The sequence below is a fragment of the Charadrius vociferus genome, unplaced genomic scaffold, assembly GCF_000708025.1.
Source record: "Charadrius vociferus isolate BGI_N301 unplaced genomic scaffold, ASM70802v2 scaffold129, whole genome shotgun sequence".
NCBI classification, from domain to species: domain Eukaryota; kingdom Metazoa; phylum Chordata; class Aves; order Charadriiformes; family Charadriidae; genus Charadrius; species Charadrius vociferus.
In genome coordinates, this window is record NW_009661374.1 from 3938746 (window position 1) to 3964935 (window position 26190).

General features: G+C 39.0%; 1 protein-coding gene across 1 annotated transcript in view; it reads left to right on the forward strand.

Moving 5' to 3' along the window:
* Positions 1 to 25852, forward strand: part of ARMC2 (armadillo repeat containing 2) — a 63836-nt gene extending 37984 nt beyond the window's left edge. Inside the window, exons 12-18 of the mRNA XM_009893869.1 lie at positions 469 to 568; positions 13339 to 13660; positions 15215 to 15337; positions 17179 to 17292; positions 18898 to 19030; positions 21311 to 21468; positions 25695 to 25852. Of these exons, the coding sequence (XP_009892171.1) occupies positions 469 to 568; positions 13339 to 13660; positions 15215 to 15337; positions 17179 to 17292; positions 18898 to 19030; positions 21311 to 21468; positions 25695 to 25852 (1108 nt within the window). The remainder of the gene's footprint in view (positions 1 to 468; positions 569 to 13338; positions 13661 to 15214; positions 15338 to 17178; positions 17293 to 18897; positions 19031 to 21310; positions 21469 to 25694) is intronic.
* Positions 25853 to 26190: the final 338 nt, after the last annotated feature.

Here is a 26190-nt window from a genome sequence, read left to right on the forward strand (position 1 = left end):
GGGAATACACAGAGATAAAATCGTGACTGCAGGAAGGTGCGTTCTCCATATTTACTGGTGAGAGATGTGTTCTGGTAGTGCTGTCGCTGGGCTCTGCTAGATGTGCATTAGGAAGGGACCCTTTATTTCATCTCCTGTCTGATTTCCCATGTCATCTTGAAATTACAGTTCTTGCATTTAACGCTAGGAAGTGCTGGCGTTAGCATACTGTACCCATACGGCAAGCAGGTTGGGAAGTTCCTTATGTTTGCTTCTTCCCGTAATTTGCTGTGGTGAGGATAGCTAAACTTCTGTTGTGCTCTTATGTAACTGGGTATGCCTCTACTAGAAGTCAGAGTATTGGCATTCATTTCATTTGTTGGAAAATACAGCTCTGAGAGTCAAAAGCAGAGTGATTTAAAATAAAAAAAATCTTTTGTGGAAAAAAGTGCTTTTATTCATTTATATTTTATTTTTATACCTTTGCAGCAAACTTTCGTCCTACGATGACTTCTGTGCAGCTTTAGCGGACTGCTCCAGATGTTACATCTTATTTTTAGCCCTACTAAACAAACACCAGAAGCAGCAGGTCAGTTTTTTCATCTCTTGCTTTTTATATATTAATCCTCTGATATGTCTGTGTATTATTGTATATAAGCTTGTTTTCAGTGACCTACTTTTATGCATTTACCAAATAAAAATTTTAAAGGGTTGACAGCATTTCTAAGTAGTAAATAATTGAAATGAAATAATTTAGATTAAAAATTCAAAGCAATACGGAGGACAGATAGTCGACTAACTTGTCTATCCTTTGCATGTGTAGAAACAGTCCATTGAGTACTTAATTATTTTTCTTAGTTTTAAAAGATACTTTCTAAAGCAAATAGTTTACTTGAATATTTAATAAAACAAAATTGTTGGGATTTCTCCTGCCCTCCCCTGCAAAAGAAGTATAAGATTTCCAGAGTTAAGCAATTTGAAAGCAGAGAAAAATTTGTTCCTTGATAATTGCATAAGATATCGGAACATATCTCTGCTCTACCAGAGAAAACCATATACCTAGAATACTGCATTTGGAATGTTCACCTAGAAATAAATGCTTAGAGTTTGTCAAAATGCCTTGTATTATGAAGTAAAATTGTAAGAGTATTCTTCCTACCAACATCATTAGAACTTCAAGGGTCAGGTGTTGCTGTATTGTCCTGCTGTATCATAGTGATTTTTTTCCTACGTTTACTGGAGCACCAGGCTCTGGGAGTTTGATGCAGGATCATAGTTTTAAAGATTGCCATGTTGGTAAGAGTGGAGTGCCCCGTGTATGGCAAATTACTCAGCTGTATTGCCAGGTAAGATTTAAGATGAAAAGAATTTTTATGTAAAGCATAGATGTTTAAAGGTGGAACAAGGTTTCAAAACATAGACCATTAAATCACATTAGGATTATTCTTAAAAGTAAGGAACTTTATTGGTTGTTCCAGCATCTAAACTAGTTTGAGGACATTGAGTTAACCTATACAGTTTATCTCAGGGTTGGTAATTCCTGGAGAATTGTTGGAAGATCTTTTGTGCTGCTATTGTTAAAGGCAGTTAATGGAGGTAAGCAGATCAACTATGCTAAACGATCTATTCTTTCTCTTGCCAAATGCAAAAATAATTTCTCCCTTTCCTGTTTACCTGCATCCTTCTTGACTGTGATGATACACATGGAAGAGGAACAAATACTAAATTGTTTCTAGTCTTCTAAATGTCTGTTGATTAACATATCTGCAGCATATCTGAGTATTCCTAGATTCAGGCTGCTCTTGCTTTGTATAGTCTTCAAAGACACTTTAGCAAATGCTATGTAAACGCTATGTAAATAATATAAGAAATATCAAAGGCATGATATTTTACTAGATTGACAGCTATTTTTCCTGTATTAAAAAATCAACAAATGATGGTGCTGGGAATAAGGAGTTTACATTGAATAACTTCTTCCTCTAAATCCTCATCTGTAATTTTAAGGGGAACTTTCCTAGGCTCCTGCCATAATAGCTTTGTGTCATAATGAATTGTAGGCTCATAATCAACTGTAGGCTCAAATTGTTTGTTGTCAGGTAGCATTCAGAATTTAGATTCTCATTTGTCTGCTTTATTAAGTAGTCCTAAAATATATCTTTCCAGCCTAGCTTAGCATTGCTTTTTGTGTTAAACTGTCAGTTGTTTTATCAAAATACAAATTAGTAAAGAAATAGCTTGTGTATTAAAAAACTTAGTTGTTATGTTGTGATGATGATATATGCAGCGTCTTCAGAATAATTGTTTCTTACTGCAGTTTTTAAACAAGCCTGCAACTGTCAGTTGTCAGCTTAGTGAAGCCCTGCAGAAACAAGAAGAGGGACATTGGTAATGTAATGCACCACTTTTTCTGTAGTATATCATAAACACTTGAGCTGTGAGGAGTGCAAATGTTTTTCCTGAGGTGTAGTTGGCACTGCTAATCTTTCTTTTAAAATTTTGACAGCCAGTGAGTTATAGAGTGAGTTGGTATGTGCTGAAAAGAAAACAAGTAACAGCAGTGTGAATAAAATTGTCTGCTGTGGGAAGAAGCAGCAAAAAGGAGAATAAATCAGTATTGTTAACTCAAAGCATTAAAAATCCTCAGGACTAAGAACTGATAAGTTAAGAAAGGAAGTGTGTATGTTTTCTGAATTTTCAGGTTGCACAGTTTGTGGGATCAGGTTTTTTACTGGCAATCACGGCAGCTAGAAACATACTAGTGAAAAATAAAAGAAAATCAGCATTCAGACTTTCTCAAGTGCTTTCATAACTGTGACTTTAAAAATAAGCATTAAATATTGTGAAAATAAAAATGTGAGCGCTGGAAATAGGATTAATGGCTTGCTCCCACACCACACACAATTCTGCAGCTGCCACCCAAATAGTCTCTGTTCTTCTCACCACACTGCAGTTTCAGCTCTTTTCTTTTTTTTTTTTCTTCTCAGCTTGTTTTGTCCCTTGGGTAAAAGACTCAGAAGTAGCGGGAGAGTAGTAATTTAACTCTGTGAGAAAGACTTTCGGGAAATGCAGTTGGCAAGACTTGCTAAATTCCAAGTGTCATAGTCTTAGGTAAGGACTACAGAAGATTGGAAAAGCTGGATCTGCAAGGTACGACTGGGGAATTCAGCAGTGCTTTTCTACACACCTGAAGTACGTGTTCTGTTGGACTTCACTTGTGGTTGGTTTTGGAGCTTACTTGTTTGGAGTAACAAAAAAGTCCTTAGTGGCTGCCACATGCTGTGAAAGCTGTCAGAAATGTTCTTGTAGAACCTCTATCTTACAGGATGTGCTTTGCATGCTTCTGTTTCCAGTCAGCATTGTAGACTTTTGCCCATCTCCAGAAATCCTTTAAGAAGATGCTGTTTCCCTTTCTCAGATCATTATAATCTCTAAGCTTTTCACATAAGTTATATAAAGGATGACTTTCTCAGGCTGGGGTTAATGTCGTAAACCATGAGGAGGCCATGCTTTTGAAACAGGGAGATTGCCTAAATAGGGAAGTAGCTCCTGTCGGTAAGTCAGACGCTACCTGAGCATAGGTGGCCTTTAAAGGCCCTGCCAGCTTCCATGAAGTCTTTTATCAGTGTACAGATAGAAGTCTATTTTCAATCCTAAGTGCACAAACACAGGGTGTGATACAAAAATTTGCATAGAAAAAATCTTGTGCCTGTTGTATAGAAGAGTCCCTTTATACTTTAGTGTAGTCTGCTTTTTTAATTAGGAGACATTTGTTAAGTATTTGACATCACTGGATGCAGAAATTGCCTATTCAGCAAAAGAATAATCCCACTGGCTCACATGAAAGGTTCATCCAGCCTTACTATCCATTCTCAGCAGTGGTGAAAATCAGATGCTTAGAGAACAGTAAAAACAGAGCAAGCATATACAATACTTCCTGTGTATACTTACCAAACTTCCAGCTCTTTCCATTTTGGTAAATTCCTCAGCCAGCTGTGGTTCTCTGTGTATGAAGTAAACCTCAGTGGACTACTTTTCCATGAAATTTTGGAGTCTTCCCTCTACCACATCTAAACTTCCAACATGTTAAACGTGCATTGGTAAAGAGTTGCCACAGCAACTACCCATTGCACAAACAATTCCTTTTGCTAGTTTTGAATTTGGCCTTTACTATCTTTGATTCCCTTCTGTTCTTACAATGAAAAGTTGGTGAATAGTTAATCCCTAGTCATTCATTTCACACCACTCCTGACTTTCTAGACCTTTATTATATTCTCTTGGAGTTATCTAGGCTGTTTCCAGGCTGAAGAGTCCTTGCTTACTTGGTCCTTTCTGATACAGAGTCTATTCCATACCATTGTGCATCCATGTTGCTTTTCTCAGAACTTTTTACAGTCCTGTGTGGTTTTTTTGACATGAGGAAACCAGAACATGATAGTTAATATGTGGCCATATAGTAGATTTGTGTGCCTGCATAAGTTTATTCCCCAGGAATTCCCCAAATTTTATTTGCTTTCTTGACCTCCTGTAAGCACAAACCCCCATGAGGAATCTGTCATTAACCCCAAGATTGCATTCCAAGTGGTTATGGTTGGTTCAAAGGCTGTGATTGTATATGTGAGGGCATGACTGCTCTGTGGTTTTCCACATGCATCATTTTATGATTATCTGCATTTAAATTTCATCTGCTGTTTTATTACCAGTTGACTACAAATCCTTTTCCTGCTCTTTAGTCAGCCTTCATCTTTGCTACTTTGAATATCTTCGTGTCATCAGCAAACTCTTCCATATCACTGCTGTCACGCACTTTACCCTGTTGTTTATGGACAGGTTGACCGCAACTGGTCACAGTACAGAACCCTGTGGAACTCCACTGGTCATCTTCCACCATTGCAGGAACTACTGATTTACTCTGTTTTCCATCCTCTAATCATTTATGTATATCAGGACATTCCCCCTTACAGCATGACTGCTTAGTTTCACTGCAATTTTGGTGAGTGACTGTCTAAAAGTCTTCTGGAAAGCCACACAGGTAATATCAGATGGGTCTCCTTTACGCATGTTTGTTGATCCCATAAAAGAACTCAAGAATTGGGTAAGTCGGGACTTAGGCATCTTAAAGCTGATTGCACTTATCCGACTGTCCACTCATTTTATTGTTCTTTTCGGGTTTTTTGGATTCTTCTAATTTACCTGGTACAGACATTCTGGTACAGAATCTCACTTGGATCTTTTTCTAGTCATAGAGTTAATGTTTGTTACTCTTGAAGTCCTTAGGCATCAATGTAGTTGTGAGAGGTTGCACATCACTGTTAGTAATTCAGCAATTTAATTAATTAGTTCTTTTAGAACTGTTGGGTGATTATCCAGTCCTGGTGATTTTTTACTGTTTGTTTTGTCAGCTCCTTAAAATTGTTTGCAGTCACTTCAGTTTTGGACAGATCCTCTGATGGGTCTTCCCCAGAGAAGGCTATAGCATTGAGAACTCCCCAGTTGCTTTCACAGTGGGCATGAATCAACGCAAAGAACTCATTTAGCTTCTCTGCAATGACATTTTCTTCTCTGAATGCTCCAGTTTTATCCTGATCATCAATTAGTTCTGCAGATTCTGGTAAACTTCCTGGTCCTGATGTGTTTGAAAAAAAATTGTTATTATTTTTGCATCTCTTGCATCAGCTAGTAGAACTGCACTAATTTACAATTATAATTGGCATACTACTTTACCTGTTTGATTTAACAATCAGTTTGTCCAAAACAATTTATTAAATGAAGAATAGAGTGATGTTGCCTTGTCATCCTCGGTAAGGAGGTGTCTGTATTTGTCAGGTTCAGTGTGCCTGGATCTGCCCAGCTTTTTTCCCAAATGCATCTACAATATAGCAGTCCTAAATCTTTTTATAGTCTTCTGTGAGATAGCAAGCTTGTGAGACTTTTTCTTGTCTCCCTCCAAGAAAATACTCATTTTTAGGGCTGTTGAATGTCCTTTTTGCTCTTAGGATTGCTGGCGTGGGGAATGTTGTCCCATATAAATGCAGAGAATTTCTCCACTTTGTTTCTGGCTTTATTATTAGGTGAAGGCTTATCTGCATGCAGTGACTGGCCCTCCTGGCTGGTTTTTTTTTTGGCAAGCTTATGGAGAATTCTGTGATGAGCTCCCAGGAACCCAGTGTCTGTCTATTTAACTCAGTCTTATATGTCATGTATACCCCAAAGCAGCCACAGGCTGTTAACAACAGAGTCTAATGCTGTAGCTGTGTTTCGTTTGGATATACGTTTGCCTCTTAAGTGCTTTGAGAGTATTTTTGATACTTTGCTCAGTGGCATCATAGTCTTATGAGATACCAAAGATTTTTATTATTATTATTATTTTTATTGGGGTTTGGGTTGGTGGTGTGTTTCTGTATCCATACCTTGCCTCTAAAGAAGTGTTCATCAGTGCTGACATAAGTGTTCTTTGTGTTTCGCTTACTCACTTTTCCCTCTGTGCCATCCCTCATTTGGGCTGAGGACAGCTGTTTGTGTGACTGTGATGCATCAGGTCACAGCTTCCAATAACCTTAAAACTGAAAAAAAGAAACCCAGTCCTTTGCTGGGTTATCACCTGCATTGCTTTCCAGTCTGGTTTGTTGAACAGCCAACAAATAGTTCCTTGTTCACAAATACTGAGGAAACAATATCGCAGAGGAACCAAACTCTGAATGGAAAGGAGAGTGGGAGCTGTTTATGGCACCACTTCTGGCGAAATGCTTGTCAAGGTAACCGCACGAAAAACTTATGTAGATCGTGGTTCTTTTCTCCTACATTTACAAATACAGATTTTCAGTTGTATTCCTCCTCCCTCTATCCCAACAGTATGATAGTGCCCTGGACATTTAAAAAATGCTATGAAGGGGATATAGTAATTGACCATTAAAGAAACAAAACATAAGGTTTTTCTCCTGTGTGCGTGCACATGCATATTCATAACTGATCATTCATTCTCTCTGAATGATTTTTTTTTTTCAAGAAGGAAGTATCCATTTTAGGATAAATTTTCTGATAGCTCTGAAGGAATTTCCCTGCTGAAAAATCTGAACAACCACAGAAGGTCACCCTTTCCCTAAAAAAAATCCCTACAGTATGATTTCTGACAGTATGCTGAACTGATAGTGTACTTGCGTCTTCCTGATACTTTGGTTGTGACTTTTCTTTTTGTCTGAAAGAAAAGGCAAATGTAGTAAGGAATGTGCAAAATATGTTATACGTACTCTGAATATAAAATGATCAGGATTGTAGACCTGAAAGTTTGTCATCAACCAGCCTTCATTGGCATGTATCATATAGAAACCTGCTGTTCTGGTCTATCAAAAGATACAAGAGAGTGGATGTAATTAATAGATAGGTAAATGTTAGAATATCAAATAAGAATAATAAGAAGGTATTACTGCTTGGTGTGACAGAAACTGTCACTAGAATATTTTGCCTTATTTTTTGGTATTCATTTCTACAAAAGAAGCTGAAAGCTTGGGAACAGCTCTGAAAAGAGCTACAAGAATGATTAGAGTTAAAAAAAACAACCCAAGATTAAGCAAATTAATTTATCAATGACAAAGGTAAGACCATTAGTAAGTTGCCCATTAATAGAATCTGCACACAGAAGACATTTCTGTTAGTAGACCATCCTTTGATGTAGGAAAAAAGAGATAGGAAGAAATAGTGGCTGGAGTTCTACAAATTCAAGCTAGTAATAAGAACAAAGATTTTAACCAGGGAGATCAGTAGTCATTGGAGCAAAGGGGGATATGGTTTTCAACTTTTCTTTCTATGCATGGTTTCTGAAATGTTTTTTGTGAGAGAGCGTACACCGCTTTTCATCAAATGTTGTTTTGGTGACAATGTGCTTGCTTTTCTTTGTTACCTTTCCCAGATTTCCAGATGTCCACAAACAAACTTAAGGGCACGAGTTCTTCATTGCTAAAAGTCACTAAGTGAAAATGAACCCTTTTCTGAAAAGTTTGCCTAAACAGATCAGATTTTTGTGTGTAGAAATTGAGTAGGGTCCTGTGGCATGTGATACACAGAAATATAAACACATTCTTCTAATTGGCTTCTCCTCAAATGTATTCATATTTGCAGGGAGGTTCCCTCTTTACTGACAAAGTACTCCCTGCTGTCACTGTGGCAAAGATTCTCCACTCTGCTCCTTATTTCAGGTTCTTCAGGCAAGAACTTCATTTGCTTTTGATACTTCCAAGGTATTCTACCCCCCTCCCCCACACCCTCATTTTTTTCTTTAAATCGAGTTTCATTTAGGGTCAGTTGTTGTTTCTGGGTTTGACCACGAGTTTTCACAGCCAGAATGTCACTTCAACATGAATTTTTACTGTGTTTGGAAGAAATTAGCTCCAGAATTGCATAACTACTGTTATTTTGTCTATAAGTAGACTATCAGACCGTGCAAATGAAAGTCTTTAAATTTTCTTTCCAAGATACATAATAAAGCAGAAATACAAATTTGGAAATGAAGTGTGAATTAGATTTGAATGAGCCATATAAGCAGTTCATAGTGCTGCACAGGTAGTAGAATTTTGAATACCTCCATTGAAGTTTGTGTAACATGGAAAGCACATTTCATTTACAGCTGGAAATTCATTAGGAACCCAGCAGCTGCCGTCTGAATTTTTTTTTTCATACTACCCCTCCCCTTCTGAGGGTACAGACATGAAAACAGACTAACAACAGGTACTTGGCCAGTGTGTACAAACTCTAGAATGGACTCCCATCTCTTATTTATCTCATTTTAGTTAGAAATTACTGTCCTAATAGTTTTTTCTTTCCTACTGATAAGTAAACCTGTACTATTTGTACCTCTGTTCATAGAATCATAGAATGGTTAGAGTTGGAAGGTACCTTGAAGATCATCTAGTTCCAAAGCCCCTGCCATGGCCAGGGACAACTTCCACTAGACCAGGTTGCTCAAAGCCCTATGCAGCCTGGCCTTGAACACTTCCAGCGATGGGACATCAACAACTTCCCTGGGCAACCTGTTCCAGTGCCTCACCACCCTCATTAGGAAGAAATTCTTTTCTCTATCTAATCTAAATCTACCCTCTTTCAAGTTAGAATTGTTACCCTTCGTCCTACCACTACACTCCCTGATACAGAGATCCTCCACATCTTTCCTGCAGGCCTCCGTTAGGTACTGGAAGGGGCTACAAGGTCTCCCTGGAGCCTTCTCTTCTCCAAGCTGACCAGCTCCAACTCTCAGCCTGTCCTGGTAGGAGAGCCCTCTGATCATCTTTGTGGCTCTCCTCTGGACTTGCTCCAATAGGTCCATGTCCTTCTTAGGTTGGGGGCTCCAGAGTGGGACACAGTCCTCCAGGTGGGGTCTCAGAAGAGTGGAGTAGGAGGGACAGAAGTACCTCCCTTGACCTGCTGCCCACGCTTCTTTTGATGTAGCCCGGGGTGCGGTTGGCTTTCTGGGCTGCGAGCACAGATTGCTGGCTCATGTTGAGCATCTCATCAACCAATAGCCCCGCATCCTTCTCCTCAGGGCTGCTCTCAATCCATTCACCACTGAGCCTGTATTTGTATTTGGGATTGCCCTGACCCATGTGCACTTGGCCTTGTTGAACTTCATGAGGTTCACATGGGCCTACCTCTCAAGTCTGTCCAGGTCCCTCCGGATGGACCACACAGCTTGGTGTCATCAGCAAACTTGCTGAGGGTGCGCTCAGTCCCACTGTCCATGTTGCCAACAAAGATGTTAAATGGCACTGGTCACTGTACCGCTGAGGAACGACACTGGTCGCCGGTTGGACATCGAGCCGTCAACCACAACTCTTTGAGTATGACCATCCAGCCGATTCCTTATTGACTGAGTGGTCCAATTTAGAGACAAGAATGTCATGCAGGACAGCCCAAATGCTTTGCACAAGTCCAGGTAGATGGTGCCAGTGGCTCTCCCCTTATCCATCAAAACTGTAATGACATTGTAGAAGGCTACCAAATTTGTCAGGCACGATTTGCCCTTAGTGAAGCCATGTTGGCTGTCACCTATCACCTCTTGATTTTCCATGTGCCCTAGCATAGTTTCCAGGAGGATCTGCTCCATGATCTTGCCAGGCACAGAGGTGAGACTGACCAGTGTGTAGTTCCCTGGGTCTTCCTTTTTTCCCTTTTTGAAAATAGGGGTTATGTTTCCCCTTTTCCAGACAGTGGGAACTTCACTGGAACTGCATGATGCTTTACACTGAAAGGCAGGTACATTTTAATTGCCAAGATAAACTGTCGTTAAGTTCTGTGACTTGGCAAGTACATTGGGTACCTTTGCTACCAGGGCAGTGCAAAGAATTGGTTTTTACAAGTGGATAAGCAAAGAAATCTTTCATATCAGTTATCAAATGTATATGTTTCAGTTGTTAGAAAAATAAGAGTTAAATACTGATGGAGTTTGTGGTGCCATTACCGCTTTAAAAATAAAAATATCACAGTTTCTTCACAGATTGGAAGCAAAGAAAAAAATTAGTTCTCCTTCTGAAGCCTTTCTTGATATCTTTCTTCAAATTTGTTTGTATAAGTGAAGCTGTGTGGTCTCATATATAACCTTCCAGTCAGGTTTGGGTACACTCTGTGGACAGCATGTCTCACATAAATGCCTTGTTATAAAAAGATTAAATAACTGAGTGTAATTCTTATCTTAAATCTAATTTGCCTTTTATGCCATACATGTTAAAGCCCCTCCATATTATATAAATTAATTTGATAAATGTAATGTTTCTGTAAGTGTGCAAGAATGTCTGAAATTCCATATGCAGTTAATAGTCCAAACAATTGGAGATGCATAATAATCTCATTTATTATACTGATTTTTTCATTATGTACAGAAAGGCTCTTGGGCCTTGTACAGGTTTAGTCTTGCAAGCAGTTTCAAAATGTCATTCATCTCTACATGTATTTCTTTACACAGCAATTCTAAGCTGGAGTTTCTTACTGTTGCAGTGCTTACCCTATGAGCATTTAAAAAAATACAGCCAAAAATAATACAAACCCTTGAGTATTATACTACTCGGGAGAAGTTGTACCAGCTTTTCTCTTTGACTCTCCTAGTTAAATTTTCACTGGAAGATAATGAAACTTCAGTAATATGCTATTAAAACCGGATGTGCTTAGCTAAAAAGTATTTTATAAGTTTGTTTTGCTAGCCTGTAGGTGGAAAGCACAGTTGAGATCACACTTCTCAAAATATCAGTTGATTGCTGTACGGTACCTGTTTGTCTGTTTTCTGATTGGGTAGAGCTGTTGCTGGGCTGATACTGTTTTGACCAAAATTAGAAAGTCAATATAAACGAGTCAAACTAGACTGCCTGCTTTTTTCAGTTCTCTCTTCTGATTCATCAGTTGTTTGTTTCAAATTCTTACAGCCTTTGTGAATTGGGGATTGTGCCAGCAAAGGTGAAAGCTCTTAGTGGTTAGTCATAAATGTTCATAAAAATTTGTCTTGGTGACATTTAGATGCTAGCAAAAATATGGTGCCTAGTTAAAAAAAAGTGTAAGTGGGTCCTACAGAGTGATCATATTAAATACATGGATACAAGAACCTATTCCTCGCTTAGGAGACTGCCTGCTTCTCATATTTAGGGTTAGCATTCATCTTCTTGACCCTAAGAAGATGTTATTGCCGATGTCTTGTGGCACAGGCTTAAGACCTGAAACTTATTCATGAAGGCACATATGAAAGAAGGATTCACTGCTTATACATCTTTTTTCCTTCGGTATTAGTATGTATACTTTAACAAGTTGGAATGTGCCTGGTTAATTTACATTATTAATACCAGGGAGGATTAGAATATCTTTGAATATAACTATTATATTTGAAGAAAAACAGCATGTAAATTGTTTAGCAAAATTCTGGGTTAGTGCAAGTACAGCAGTTTAGCAGCTAAGGGTAGATGGCTGTGCTGTACTTGAAGAAATGCTGATACTTTACCAGTACTGTTAAGATAAAGCCACGGACTTTTCTTTTTGGAAATTAGTAGGTTTTGATGCAAGTGGCAGAGGCAAATGTTTTAATTAATTTATACTTTGATTAGTTCAGACTTTCAGAATTATTTTTTTTCTTCTTCCATACAGGCAGGTAGGAAAAAGATGGTGATATTGTTGAATGCCATTCAGTTAGAATCCACTAGTCTTGCCAAAAAAAGCCTGTTTCTCAGTATGTCCAAAATGAAGCAACAAGAAATGTAATTCCATATCCCAGTGAACAGCAGGGATAAAAAGTGTTTTAAGAGAGCAACTTGGTTAAATTACAAGATCTCAAGATACTGTATAAAAATAGAAAGTAGGTCTCATTTAGCAATGATAAGAATAAAAGGGTAGCAAGAAAACAAATTCAAAATCAGAAAAAAACAAAGCACAAAAATGAGATGCAACTAGAAAGGAACATAAAAAGAAACAAGAAAACTTTCTATAGTACATTAATAGTGAGAAGACAATAAGGCAATAATTGCTGCAGAGTTCAGAAGGTTAAAATTATTGACAGATGCCACCGAAGTGTGGAATGCCTTTATTTGCCTCTTTTTGTGAAAGGGTTAAGTATGATGAAATGATTAATCTCTACTTCAGCCTGAGTTCTTTTATCACTAAAAAATGTTGAATGTCTTCAAACCATCTAGGCCTGATGAAAGTTACCCTTTGGTGTTTACAAAAGACAGAAAAGGGTAAAGTCTCTGGGATTCTTGAAAAGTTATGTAGGATGGCAAGGCACCTATGTTTAAAAGAAGAAAAGAGGAGGAATTGGGGAATAACAGACTGGTCAGTTTAGATAACATTTCTGGTAAAAAATGTGGAACAAATAATTCAGCAATATAAGCAATCGGACTTAACAAGGAAATGAATAAGAGCTAACGTGGATTTTACAGTAACAAATCAAGGGGAAGTCGCTTAACCTCTACAGTGGGTAATAGTCCTAGAGAAGAAGAGAATGTGGTGGTCCTTGGCCATCACAGCTGGCATTTGCTTACTTGAAAGATTAGTAAGCTCTGGCCCATATGATTATTCTCGTTATATAAAGTGCTGTTTTAAGATGTTTTGAGATTACTGTGGGCTCGGTAAAAATAGATGACCTATACTAAGTATATCCCGTTAGCAATTACCCCAATGCTGTACTAGTTCTGTCAGATGTTTTTGATTTCTTCTGTGAACAGTGTTATGAAAAATAGTAGCATAAAAAATTATTTCTAGTTGCTGTATTTGGCATTCCTTCCATTGTTCTGGACCTGCTATTAGCTGAATTGTGAAGCAAATTAAGTATTGTCTTCTTTTTAAAGCAGCTAATAGCTTCTAATATTTTCCATGTAATATGGTTTATTTATTTTATTGCAGGATTTGGTTATCCGTATCGTCTTCATTCTTGGTAATTTAACAGAAAAGAATAACCAAGCCCGTGAGCAATTTTTTAAAGAAAGAGGAAGTGTTAACACCTTGATATCATTATTCCAAACCTACCATGAACTTGATTTGAATGCACAGAAATGGTACCGTGAAAGAGGAAGGGAAGAAAAAAAACACCCGAAGCATCCTTCAGAAGCAGAAGATGTCCTGATAAAACTGATAAGAGTGCTGGCCAATCTCTCCATTCATCCTAGTGTAGGAGCAGCTCTGGCAGCTGCCCATCATGTTGTAGAATTACTTGTTACAGTACTAGGTAATAAAATCTCTTGTGTGTGTGTTATCTTTCTTCAGTCTGTAAGGAGAGCTTAGAATTTTTCTTCTTGACCTTCTTACCTATGTTGAGCCAAAACTAAATCAGTTCCATTGCTAGAATAACAAAGTCAATCTGCTGATATTCATAAACTGGTTTATGTAGAAAGCCTGTTTGAGACAGTGGAAGCATTGCTGCTTTCGTACTGACATTTTAATGTCTTGGGAAAGATGAAGTGTTTCACTCAGTGATAAGATTTGCAGATATGATCATTAAGGATAAGGAAATAAATTTTAGTTTGAATAAATCTCACTGAGAGTTCACATATAAGGGAAGTCTGTTCTTATCAGCTACTACATAATGTGTTTGGTGGTGGTTTTTTTTTCATGGTTTGCAGGTTTTGTGACTGTTCTGGATTAAGTATTTTTTTTGTTCCCTGCACCCATAACTTTCAGCCTCCTCAAAAAATTTCCTCTTACTTTTTTCTTCTTTTTCAGATTTCCAATCTTTATCTCTTTCAGTTGGAAGACAGTGTCCCTTTCCCTCCAAACAGAGGCTTAGGACTACAGTTCCTTTACCATTCACTGATCCCTTTGTAAATCTAATTACAGGCTAGGAGTGGGCAGTCTGTTCTCACCCAAAGAGTTTAGCAGTGACAAGATACATCTCAAAGAATTCAGTATATTTTAGTGTGTGATGAGAACATTAAATATTATGTAAAGACAATCAAGCTGATTATATGCTAGCTTACCAGTTTTACCCACCAGCCATGGATTAGGGAAAGCAAACTCAGAACTTCATCTGTACTGTCTTAAGCCCTGCAGGAGCTTCCTGGGTTGTAACTGTCTTAATCATTGTGTAAGCACTTTTGAGCCTCAAAGCTTCTCTCTGCCACCCTCCCCTCTTCTTGGGCACTGTATCAGTTAGTTTACTACAAAATGTTCTCTCTCCCTGTGAACTTACCCCTCTTTCATTTCCTTCATTCTTGGTTTTTGAGGCCATAAACTTCAGATAAATCAGCATACACAACTTTCAGACTTGCTGGTGTAATTTTACACTGGTTAACGTTCTGTCAGGAACTCTAAGAGAGAGAATCTTTCAAATACTGTTAAAGAAGTCTAGAAGTTTTCTTGGTTTTGTTGGGTTTTTTTTCTTTCCAATTTTTCCTGGTACCTGACATTTCAGTATAATAGTCCTTGGTATTTCTCCGTATCTATCACACAGGCCCATTTCTGCATGAGGATTCTCTGCAGTTCCATCTTAAAACAGAAAACAGGATCAGTAAAACGTCTTAACTAACTAGATTTTAAACCATGTTGCTTTAGTCACAATGATTTTTGCAGATGAAGAGTTGGAAAGAGTGACTTTGTATTGCCTTTTTTGGTTCAGTTGTTCCTGTTAGCTTCTGCTATGTTACCAAAAACCAGAGTAGTTGTCTGTAATAGTGGCCATGTATACTATGATTCAGTTTGCTTCTGAGATATAGCAGACTGCTAAGTTAGACTCATGCGTGTGTGTATCTACATATGCATGTTTTTGGGTTTTTTTTACTACCAGAATACAAGTCGGTTGATGACTGTGAGGAGTTGGTCATCAATGCTGCAACCACAATCAACAATTTATCCTACTACAAAATGAAGAGTTCTGCTGTTCAAGACAAGAAGCTACACATTGCTGAAAGTAAGGACTTCTAAACTAGTACTTTTTGTATAGCTTTTTGAAAGTGGAAGTTATTCATGCTATATTTTAATACTACAGAAAATAAAGACACTGATAGTGTTTTGTGGGTATCATCTCGCAGGAATATAAAGTTCATAGGGCTAAATTCTCGTATAATTTCTCATTCTTTTGGAACATAATCTTATGACTTATGTGAAAATAGTTAGGTTGTTGACAAAACCCCTTCTTTTCCTCCCCAAAGGAATTTGCCATATTGTTTTCTTTTTAGCCATTTTTGCTAGACTTGTTCAAAATCCATATGCCTGAGCCAAAATAATCATGTTGCTTTTTACTTCTAATCAGAGTATGGTAAGGAAGTTTGTTTTTTTTCCTTAGTACACTCTAAACCTGCAAAATCTGATTTATGTCTGTTTCTGACTTAAATCCATTGGCAGTATAGGAGTTGTGTGATTCTCTCCCCTCGGACAGTATGGATGAGTTATGTTTTAGTGATGTGTAGGAACTGCATCTGAGTTCTGGGACTCATTGTGTTAATGTTATACAGGAGGTAGAGAGTCTGTCTTGCATAGCTTTCTGTTGAAATAGACAAGACATGGGGGAGAGAGATGGAGCCTGAAGTTCGTGCAACAGGTAGAATGAGGAGTAGGAAAAAATATTCTAGCTGTCAACCTAGTGCCCTGACTGGTAGACATCATCTCTCTAGGTAATAGTTCTGCTGTTCTGTCATGAGTCATTTTATCACCCATAAGCCAGCTGTCTCTTATTGCAAGTCAGAGCAGCGGGGAAAAAAATCACTTCTCTGCCTGTCCCATTGGCTCTCCATCTCCTGGTTTTATTGTTAGCATGTGGAACCAGTCCCATCAGCTTTCCTCTGGCTGAACTGAGGAGAGCGAGAAAGATGGAAGACCAGCAGGCTTCCTCCTCCGGGAGACGTTTTGAGAATACTTGCTGTTTGATACAAGTGGTGGATCCCAAAGACAAAAAATAATCATTTCAAGTGTCTCTTTACGGCAAGTTCAAGTCGTGTTCAGTATTGCAACATTCAGAGATGGAAGTAATGGGAATGAAGCCAGCCTCTTCTGTATTTTTTTCTGGACTATTTTTTGGACTGATTTCAGTGGTTCATTTCATGCTCACAGAAGATTGATAAATGTAACTTCTGTAACATCGCTCCTTGTCCATGCACTGAAAACCTACATGATGGTAGCTCTTCCTAGGAAATGCTGAAGGTCTCATTCTGTCTGCTGAAGTTACATGCTACTCTTATGTGAAACTACTACACAGAAAAACAGCAAGCATGTAAATGCTTCGGACCAGGGGCAATATTAAGTAGCTGTTCAGAGAAAATGTGTTTGCTTGTTATAACAACATGGAGAGAAAATAGAGCCAATGTTAGAAAATAATTCGAGTTTTAGGAGGCATCCCACCATAAGACCATCTGTTCAGGATCTAAATCAATTCTCTTACATATTACAACACTTATTTTTTATTTCTTCTTTGTCTTCCTGGCTTTTCACATGAACCCACTCAAAACTGTATAGCAAAACTGTCTCCCATTATTACAACTGTGCTTAGGCTATCTTCATAACTCCTCGTTTGTTCCTTTGCATTTAGTCCAGTATTAGAGCTCTTTGTCTCCTCTTCAAAGCCCCATACAATTTAGCTCTTGTTCTGCCATCAGCTCACCCCCTTCATTGCAACCAGACAAATAGATAACTTTTCCCATTTATTACATTTATTACTGTTGCTGCTTGTATTCTGATATTTATTGATAAAAAGCCAAGCACATGTTTGTGATATACAAGTAATTGTTTTTATTTCATTTCTCTGCAAACCAATAGTGCTTTTAAAGCTGTTAATGAGCAACAATATGGATGGAGTTGTAGAGGCTGTCAGAGTCTTTGGCAATCTTTCCCAGTATCATGAGATCTGTGACTTCATCATGCAGAAAAAGAGTGAGTTACTTTTGCATTTGTAGGAGTCCTGTTTTTAAATTTCCATAGTTCTAAAAAGGAAACATTGTTAATAAGCTGTCTTAGGTAGCTGTCTAAGAGTAGAAGCAGTCTTCTCTCATGTTTTGCAAATTAAGCGAATGTAAGAATCCAGTAGAAGTCATTATAAACATAATTTTGTTTCGGTTTCATTAAAATGGAAATATTGGAGTAGGAAAAATATGCCATGGTACCTTCACAAAGGTAAATACTACAAAAACTCAGTTTTTCCTAAAGATTATAATTTTGAAATTTCCCTTCACTCTTACAGTTTTTCAGATCCTACAGGTTAGTAGTGATACGATATAAAATGAAAATCTAACTAAATTCTCATTTAGGTTCATAATCTCAGATTTCTGATTCCCATGTTCGACAGCTTGTTAGCACTTTGTAACATGCATTTAAGATGTTTGACTGCCTCAACAGAGACCTCCTATTGGCCTCAGGGTGAAGTCGGGTACAAGTCTTCTCAAATCCTTTTGTCTTGGGTGTCTAAAGAGCTTTGGGAAAAAAGGCAACTCCTTGGTATCCACAGAAGGTGTGTCATAAGTTTAATTAAACACCAGTTCACTGTAAATTTTTTGTAGCTATCTGTCATTGCTGAAAGTCAGGTGATACACCACAATATACAACCCCTTCTTTTCAAGGGTGGACATATCACCGCTTTTGAAGGAGCAGGTATCTGCCAAGGGATAACTGACACTTAACTGGTTGCTGATGAGCTGTCATAGTCAAAGGACTGAATTTTCCGCCTGGGAGAGACTGCGGTGATGGTGTGCCAAGCTCAGGAAGAGCTGAGAACTTGTTCAGTATTGCAACATTCAAAGGTGGAAGTAATGGGAATGAAGCCAGCCTCTTTTTCTGTATTTTTTTTTTCTCTCACTTTTCTGCAGTAGAAAGGTTAAGGGTTAACTGATTTGAGTCCTTTATATGATGGACTGATTTCAGAGGTTCACTTCATACTCAGAGCTTGCCTCTCCATTAGGCAAGGCTGACTCCCTCACTGGGGTTGCCTTCCACTGCCTACTGAGTTCAGCATCAGCAAGCACTGTGACATGCTGCACGTCCAGCGTCCGCTTCTTGCCTGTCTCCTGCAGGAGCCCCAGGCTGTAGCATTTCCAGCTGGACTTGGTGCAGTCTAGGGCAACCCTGCTACTCACGGAGGTAAGAACTTCCTTGTCCTAGTGGCAAAGGCACACCAGTTTCTGCTGACTGTGCGACTGAAAGGAGGGTGATACTTTAAAGAAATAAGCTGTAATTCAGTTTGCTCAACTTAACCTCTTCTGATTGGATTTTCACGTTGCTTTGGTGTATTTTTATAACTAGAATTTTCTGTGTCTTGCTTTGAAGAAAACTGGAGTTCAGCATGATGTAATAATGGCTGTTACTCTGGGTCACGCGCCTGTTCCCCACAAATGTCAGTGTAATATGCTACAAGGTTAAATTTTTGGGTAGGGTGTCCTGCATTTCACTGCTTTCTAAGTATACATGTTTAGTAAGTATGTTGTAATGCCGCTTGTATGATAAGTCTGTCTTCCCAGTAATATTCTTTCCTTCTTTACAATCCAGTATACAAGTTCATGATTGCTTTGCTTGATGCCAAGAACCAAGATGTCTGTTTTTCTGCCTGTGGAGTTCTGCTCAATCTCACAGTAGATAAGAACAAACGAGGTATTCTGATGGAAGAAGGAGGAATTGGAAAGTAAGTTCCTGATTATGCTCACAAAAAAGGCAATTTTGAGTACTTTGGCCAGAGAGTTTCAATCAGATTCTTTTTTACTGGGGCCAATAATTTGTAAGAAGGATACGTACTTAACAGATGTTCAGCATCTAATGTTCTTCAAGAGAGAGCCTTTCATATTCTTTCATATTTTTTTTTTGCAAAAGTGTTAGAGTGGTTTAGCCTCCTGCAGAGCCCAAAACCATAGCATAATCTCCCAAAGATCCTTCTGTTACATACAGCAGAGGACAGTACCGTACAACAAAGCAACTAAGGCATGGCTTTGCAGTAGCTGCTTATTCTTGACTTAACTGGATCCTACGCAGGCTACAGTTAATAAACACCATTAATGCGTATCTGTTGCAAGTGTGAAGGTTACTTCAGGAACTATGATATCCCACACAGTCTCTTGCAATTTTTGTAACTATTTAGGTGGGGAAAACTATCGGATGTATCCATGTTCAGCAGAGCATAGCTCCTGAGTTTCCTCTCTCTGAGAGTTCAGGTTTAAGGCACTTATATTGTAAATGATATTTGATCTTGAAAAACCACTGTGGATGCATCACTTGTGGCTTTGATGTTCAGATAATAGCGGATCCAGCTTAATTGGTGCAACATGAAAGATCGTGTTCCTGTGCTTGTAAAGCGGTTGATACAACCCACATTTATGAAACAATATGCCTAACTTTGAAATGCTTTCCTGTTCGTACATCATGTAATTACTTTTTTATACAGTGTAAACAATGCGTAGTCTGTTCATCCTTCCTTCCCATGTTCTAGTTAACTTACAAAATATAAAGCTGAAAAAGAAGAATAACAAAAAGTTACAGGCAAATTGAACAATAAATGTGAGAAATATCTATTATATAGAATATTCTGTAAAATATAGAATGATATAGAATTTTCTATACTCTGTCTGAAAATTTGTGAAGGCGGAAGGAACAAGAGTAACAGTATGGAATAAATGTAGAGAATTTGGAAGTGATTGTTAAGAAGGTCATCCTCACTGTGCCAAACCAGCTCTGTGGATTTTTGGAAATGATGTTATTGTACCAATATATAGTGGCCCTAATAAAACATGTAGTCAGTCTCATCAGGGAGTTAAACTTCAAAAAACTAGGGCAAGTTCTTTTGGCTTTTCATTAGCTGCCTCCCGGTCTTCCACAATGACTGCCTTCAGAGCGGAGAGAAAAGCAAACCTCTTTTTGGTTGGTTTTCAATTACTGCTATTTTCAGACATACCTGAATGTAATAGTGTCGTGGGCACACATAGTTGTCCGATGTTCCCTTTACTAATCATCAGATTATAAATCTCACAGTGAAATAGGGAGGTGAGGGCAAGAGGGGGTCATAGGGTTGGGGCAGAGAACAGCAGAGAAGGATTACTATTAGAGAGGTCACTAGGGACAGCAGGTGAAAAACAACATTTACTTCTGCTACCTCAGGACTTGTGAACACTGCTGTTTGGTAATGGGAACTCTGGATAGCTACTGTACATAAGCTGGTGCAGCTGGAAAAGTGATAGCTTAATTTCGGAGTCCTGCTTATGATCTAGCCTGCCTTTGGTATCTGCAAGGAAGTGAGTTTGGGAGAAAGGTCAAGAACTGAATGGTTCTTAATAAAACTGGCATTTCTGAGAGGAGTCCATTGGGAGTGCAGGCTGAGGAAATACAGGAAAGGGCGAGATCTGCAAAATAATCAGACTGCACTGAATGTAAGAGGTAATTCTGTGAGTCATGAAAGTAACAAATTCCTTTGGATTTGTCTTCTGGTCATATCCTCTGATGTGTAATAAGCTGAACCTTTTTCTGCATTCATACCATCTTTTCCAGATGAATTCTCGGCGCCTGATAAGGTTTGGCTCTCATTGCAATCTCTGCTGCTCTAGCGGTAGCCGCAGATTTGGGACAGTCACAGATTGTCATGCAATTTGATGGAATTTCAGTGTCTTTGAGATGGTGACATTTGTGGTGTATGTGATTTGAAATTGATGAGTTTGGTTAAAAAGCTATAGGGGACAGACAGATGCAGGCAGGCATACGCATGTATGTGTAGACAAAAGGCATGTTCACGTTCTTAGGGAACTAGACTAAATGAAAAGGGGGAAGTTACTGACGAAGAAAGTAGCATCTTAAGTTTAGTAACGAAGAATTTTCCTGCAAACTTCGGCGGACTCTGCATACATTTCTAGACTGCCAGATTTTTAAGGGCTCAGGAGAAAACTACATGGAGCAAACCATTGTTTTTGTTTGATGCTGACAGGTTAGTTGACTGTTTACAAGACTTTGGGCCTGCAGACTGGCAGTTGGCTTGTTTGATATGCAAAACCCTGTGGAACTACAGTGAAAATATCACAAGTGCGGCCTTATGCTTTGGAGAAGATACAGACGCATTGCTGGTGCTGCTCACATCGCTCTTAGGTGAGATTCATCATCTTGGTCTCTTTTCCTTAATATGAGAAATACGAGCAAAACCAAAGCAGAATTAGTTTGGGTGGGAAGTCTGTCGTGTAGCTTTAAGTGGTTGGCTGGTATAGACTATCCAGCAACACAGTGGTCTATTGCCATTCAGCACATTCCCTCAGATCTTACAGATTGCCAAGGTGGAATTGGCTGCTGTCACTCCCCACTCTAGTTTGTCTAGTTAGCATGCCGCTAATGCTTTTCACCAGCTGCCTTTTTGCCTGCTTGAGCCAACTATCCCATAGACCTTCAGTGCAAAATATCCTTTTTGCTGGATGTGGGTTCTTCTGGCCTCAAAGGTCATTGGAGGTGTTGACAGAAGCAGGGGCTCAGCTTTGATGCGCCTGGTTACCGCACAGCACACGCTGGGCAGGCCGGGGACTGTGGCTTTTCCCCTTAGTCGGAAGGGCTGTGCGGTGCAACGGGCTGAGCTTGCTGCCTATGACAGGAGTCCCTTGGCCGCCCTTCTTTTCTCACTGCGATCTGCTTGTGGGCAAGGGCAACATCCTGACAATTTGTCGTCTAAAGCTAGGGAGGGAGTGCTCCTCCACAACTACAGGCTGGAAGGTGCCTATAAGTGAATGTTAAGACCCCGATTCCCTTACCCTGTTGGATCTTTTCAACTGCGCATTTATGTTTGCTTCAAATTTTACAGAGTTCAATTGCTATGTAATAGTCCTATAGTCACTATATTTAATTTTCCTCCTTTATTTTATGAGCAGTGCTTTGGTTATGATTGTATTTTGGTTAGGTAATTTGCAATTATATTTTTTAAAAAAATCTTTAAAATGTAAATCAAATTGAAGCAAACCTTAACTAATTTTGATTTGGTTTTAACTGGAAATTTACTAAAGATGTATGCTTGCTGTGGAGAAGGCTGCATGTTAGTCAGACCCAGATAGAAAGTGAGATCCCTGTGGTCTCTTTTGTTTTCAGACAATCAGAAAAGTGGGTGGATTTGTGAGGATTTTTTTCCAGTTACAGCAGAATTACTGTTATTTATTATCGCAATCATTCATTGCATTACATTCCCGCTATGATAGCGCATACCTTAATGTGAGCAGTAATTCCATTTATTTATCTGAAAATACTCCGTTTCAAGATCATTAGTGCACTTTTTAACAGTCTGCAACAGAACTGCAAACTTCACAGCCACAATCATGCTTGAATTTTCTGGCATGCAGCGAGGAATATATGTCTTGTTTTGGAAAATTCTTACTTATTTTTTCCTCTGCATTTAAACACTGCTTATTCCAGCAATTAATTTGACTGCAGAGTCCAGGCTGAGTGGTAGTTGGAACTCTCATAAACTGGTATGTCTTTTGTGAACTGGCAGTTCGTGTACAGTTGCCGTTGTAACTGCAATTGCAATTGTAATGCAACTGTAATGACAATTAATTAAAAATAGGTCAGAATTAAATCAGAAGGGTAATCTTTCTTCACACAATAGTCAGAAGAGTAGCTGTAGAAAAAGCGTATCCTATTCGTTGGACCTGGTTTTCTCTATGTGTTAAGAGCCAACAAATTTTAGTAATAGCAGCTGGTTAATATTGTCCTACGTCTTCCTCCTCCCATTGTATCCAGTAACAGCCTTGAACCATCACTGTTCTGATTCTATCGTTCAGGAAGCAGGAGGCAACTGCTGACAGTCAGTGGACTGCACTTAAGCATCAGCACGCCCTCAGGAAGCGGAAAAAGTGGAGCATGGCACAGCCGACACCTCGCTTCACCTGCTGTGCTTGGCCGCCTCCCCTTTATTTTTCTTTCCCCTACCTGGCACAAGATGACAGAAGATATTAGGGAGCCAAAAGGGAGTCGAAATAGCCTGAAAAGATGTTGTGCCTGAGAAAGGCTGGATAGAAGGTGCCATTTGTTTTTCTTTTTTCCTGCCTGATCCCAGCAGCCTGAGACGCAGTGGCACTGCTTTCCAATGGCACTATCATTTGTCTTCTTTCATCTGCTCTTGAGTTTCATGTCACTTTATTGGCTTAGAGCTTCTGGAGGCTCGTGTTTCCACGCCACTGGCAGCAGCTTTGCATTGCCTCAGTCTTTCAGGAGCATGTAGAGATGAGCCTCTGTCTGGAGAACATTCTTCTGTTCGGTCATTCAGTGAAATCTCCTTTCAGCCTCTCTTTTTCCAGTCTTTTCTGCTGCTCACCTTTAGCTCCACTGATTTGAGCAGGTTATTTTGGAATCTCAGTACATGTGAACTCTTACGGGAATTATAGGGATGGGTAGCCCTTGCAGACGAGAGACTGTATTCTAGTTTTCAGCTTCCCCCATAGCATGCGGACCCAGTGTACTTGTCTTGTTCCTGGGCTTGCAGCCAGTTCATATGCTGTTTGGCCAGTGCCCAATTTTGCTAGTTTTGAGGAGGGTCGTGGGAAAATTAAATTATCTGCGGATGCACAGCTTGCATGTGGGACGCTGATCCTCACTGATCCCAGTGTTACTCACGTTCTGCTTTGAGAAATTTACTGTTTTGTTTCAACACTTAAGCTTTTGAACTGGTTCTGACCCTTGTGCTTGTAGGCTGGAATTCCCGACCTCTGTGATTCCATAAACATTCAATCAGCTTCTGGGGGGCACAGCTGTCTACTGAAAGGGAGAAATTTCTCTTGCTCCATGTTAGAAGATAGTTAATTTGGGTAGAAAAATCATTTCAGGAGTAGGCAAAGCAATTCTGCCTGAAAACAAGAACCATAATCGCTTCTCTTCCTTTTCAGGGTCTCTCACTTCTCTGCTGCTGGGATTCATTTTATATATGTTGGGCTACTGCACCATTGGATGGGACAAGAGCTAATGGGCACAAGTTGCAATAAGAAAAATTGCAATTAAGTATTGGGAAAAGAAATTTCTGCCATGGCAGGGGTCCAGCAGTGGAACAGGCTGCCTAAAATCTGGCTGTGGAATCTCCATCCTTGGTGATGTTCAGTACTTAACAGTACATGGACCGGAGCCCCCTGATCTATGGTGGCTTTGCTCCAGAGGTCCTGTCCAACCTAAATTATCCTGTGATATCATCAAATACAGATCTGATGTCTGAGGCTAGATTTTAGCTCTGATTACAGGGTTTCTTCCTGCAGAGATGTGACGCCTTCCTTCTTGAAAGAATGTGGTTTTTTCTCTTTATTTTATTGCAGAAAGCCTCTAAATATCATCTTCTCTTTATGCAGAACCCCTTTCGGAATCTACCTCACAATCAGCGTCTCTTTAATTTTGATAATTTAGAAACACTGTAGTGACATAGAAGTCAAGTATTGGTCTCAGTTACTGGTAACTTTCTACGAAACAGAGCCCATGTCCATGCAAGAGTAATGTTGTCTCGTCCTTTACAGCTATTGCAGCTCAGGCCATATGCTCTGCATAGGCTCACTGGCGTTCTTTCAAATGGGAATAGTTACTGTTCAAGCATCTCTTTTCTAGACTCAAAATGTGGGTAACTGACGTTTCTCTTCAGCTCCAAGTTGCCTTTTACCTGCTGTGAACGTGCAGTAAGCTCCCTTACAGAGTTATTTATTTAACAGATTGTGAATCTGGTGGTCTTTCGTAGTCTAAAACAAAGATAAGTCATGCTGCCTGTTGGGTGCAGGATTGTATCTTCATTTTAGGTCCATTTATGGCCTTGAGGCTGTCAAATATCCTTCTCTCAAATTATATGAAAACATTTGTTCAGCATTATCAGTTGTGTTTGTAGATTCCTGATTCAGGAGCATGCTTCTGGTTGCAGACTGATTTATTTTGCCTGTAAGGATTTGTTTCTTTGCCACATCCAGTGCCAGGCAAAATGGGCAGACTGCAAAGCAATTTGTGACAGGAAAAATATAGTTAGATGGGTGTGATTACTTGTATTAGCAAACCTGCTGTGAGTAATGTTAAAACCTGAGTAGCTTCCAGGCTGACAGTACCAGTAAATACTTCATCTCGGGGACACAGTTTGGCTACACCTTTGAGCTGTAAGAATAATAGAGTCTGCAATACCCTTTTTACTGGTTTACTGACCTTAACATCCTTTATTTTCAATTAAAGCTAAGTCCCTCAGACAGTGATGCTTAGTTAAACATGGAGTTGTTTTTAAGCCATCAACATACATAACTGATAAGCTGTATGTGCTGTGGTCAAAAAACCACATCGTTGGCTATATTTTTATTCAGAACTGATGATGATATTTTCCTTGATTACAGATGAAGAGCTAGCGTTGGATTACAGCCTCGACACAGATTTAACGGACTACCAGAAACTATATTGGGAAAGAGAGTTCAAACCTGTGGCAGAAAAACTTCTTGGCAGAATTCAAAGCCATCACTCCTTTCCTCCAACTGTGACTATTACTCCACTTTAATCAATCATCATTTTTTTGTGGTCTAGATTGTACAGCTTTATATTTCTAATATCCCTGTACATTGCCATTGGTAAGCGTGTTGGAGAGCATAGCAATTTAATTTTTAAAAAGTCAGTAAAGCCTAGCATTTATATACTGGATACTATCTTTTGAGAAGCTTGGATGAAATTTTTGCATGTGTCATTACTTTTTACAATATATTTGAGCTGATTGAGCAGCTGTTCATTCAGTGTGATTTGCCTATTAATCACATAGTTCTTTGGCTAGGAAAATGAAACAGAGCTATTTGCTGAGCTTTTAGTTTTTAACAGGTAAATTGCCACTGAGTACCTGGACCT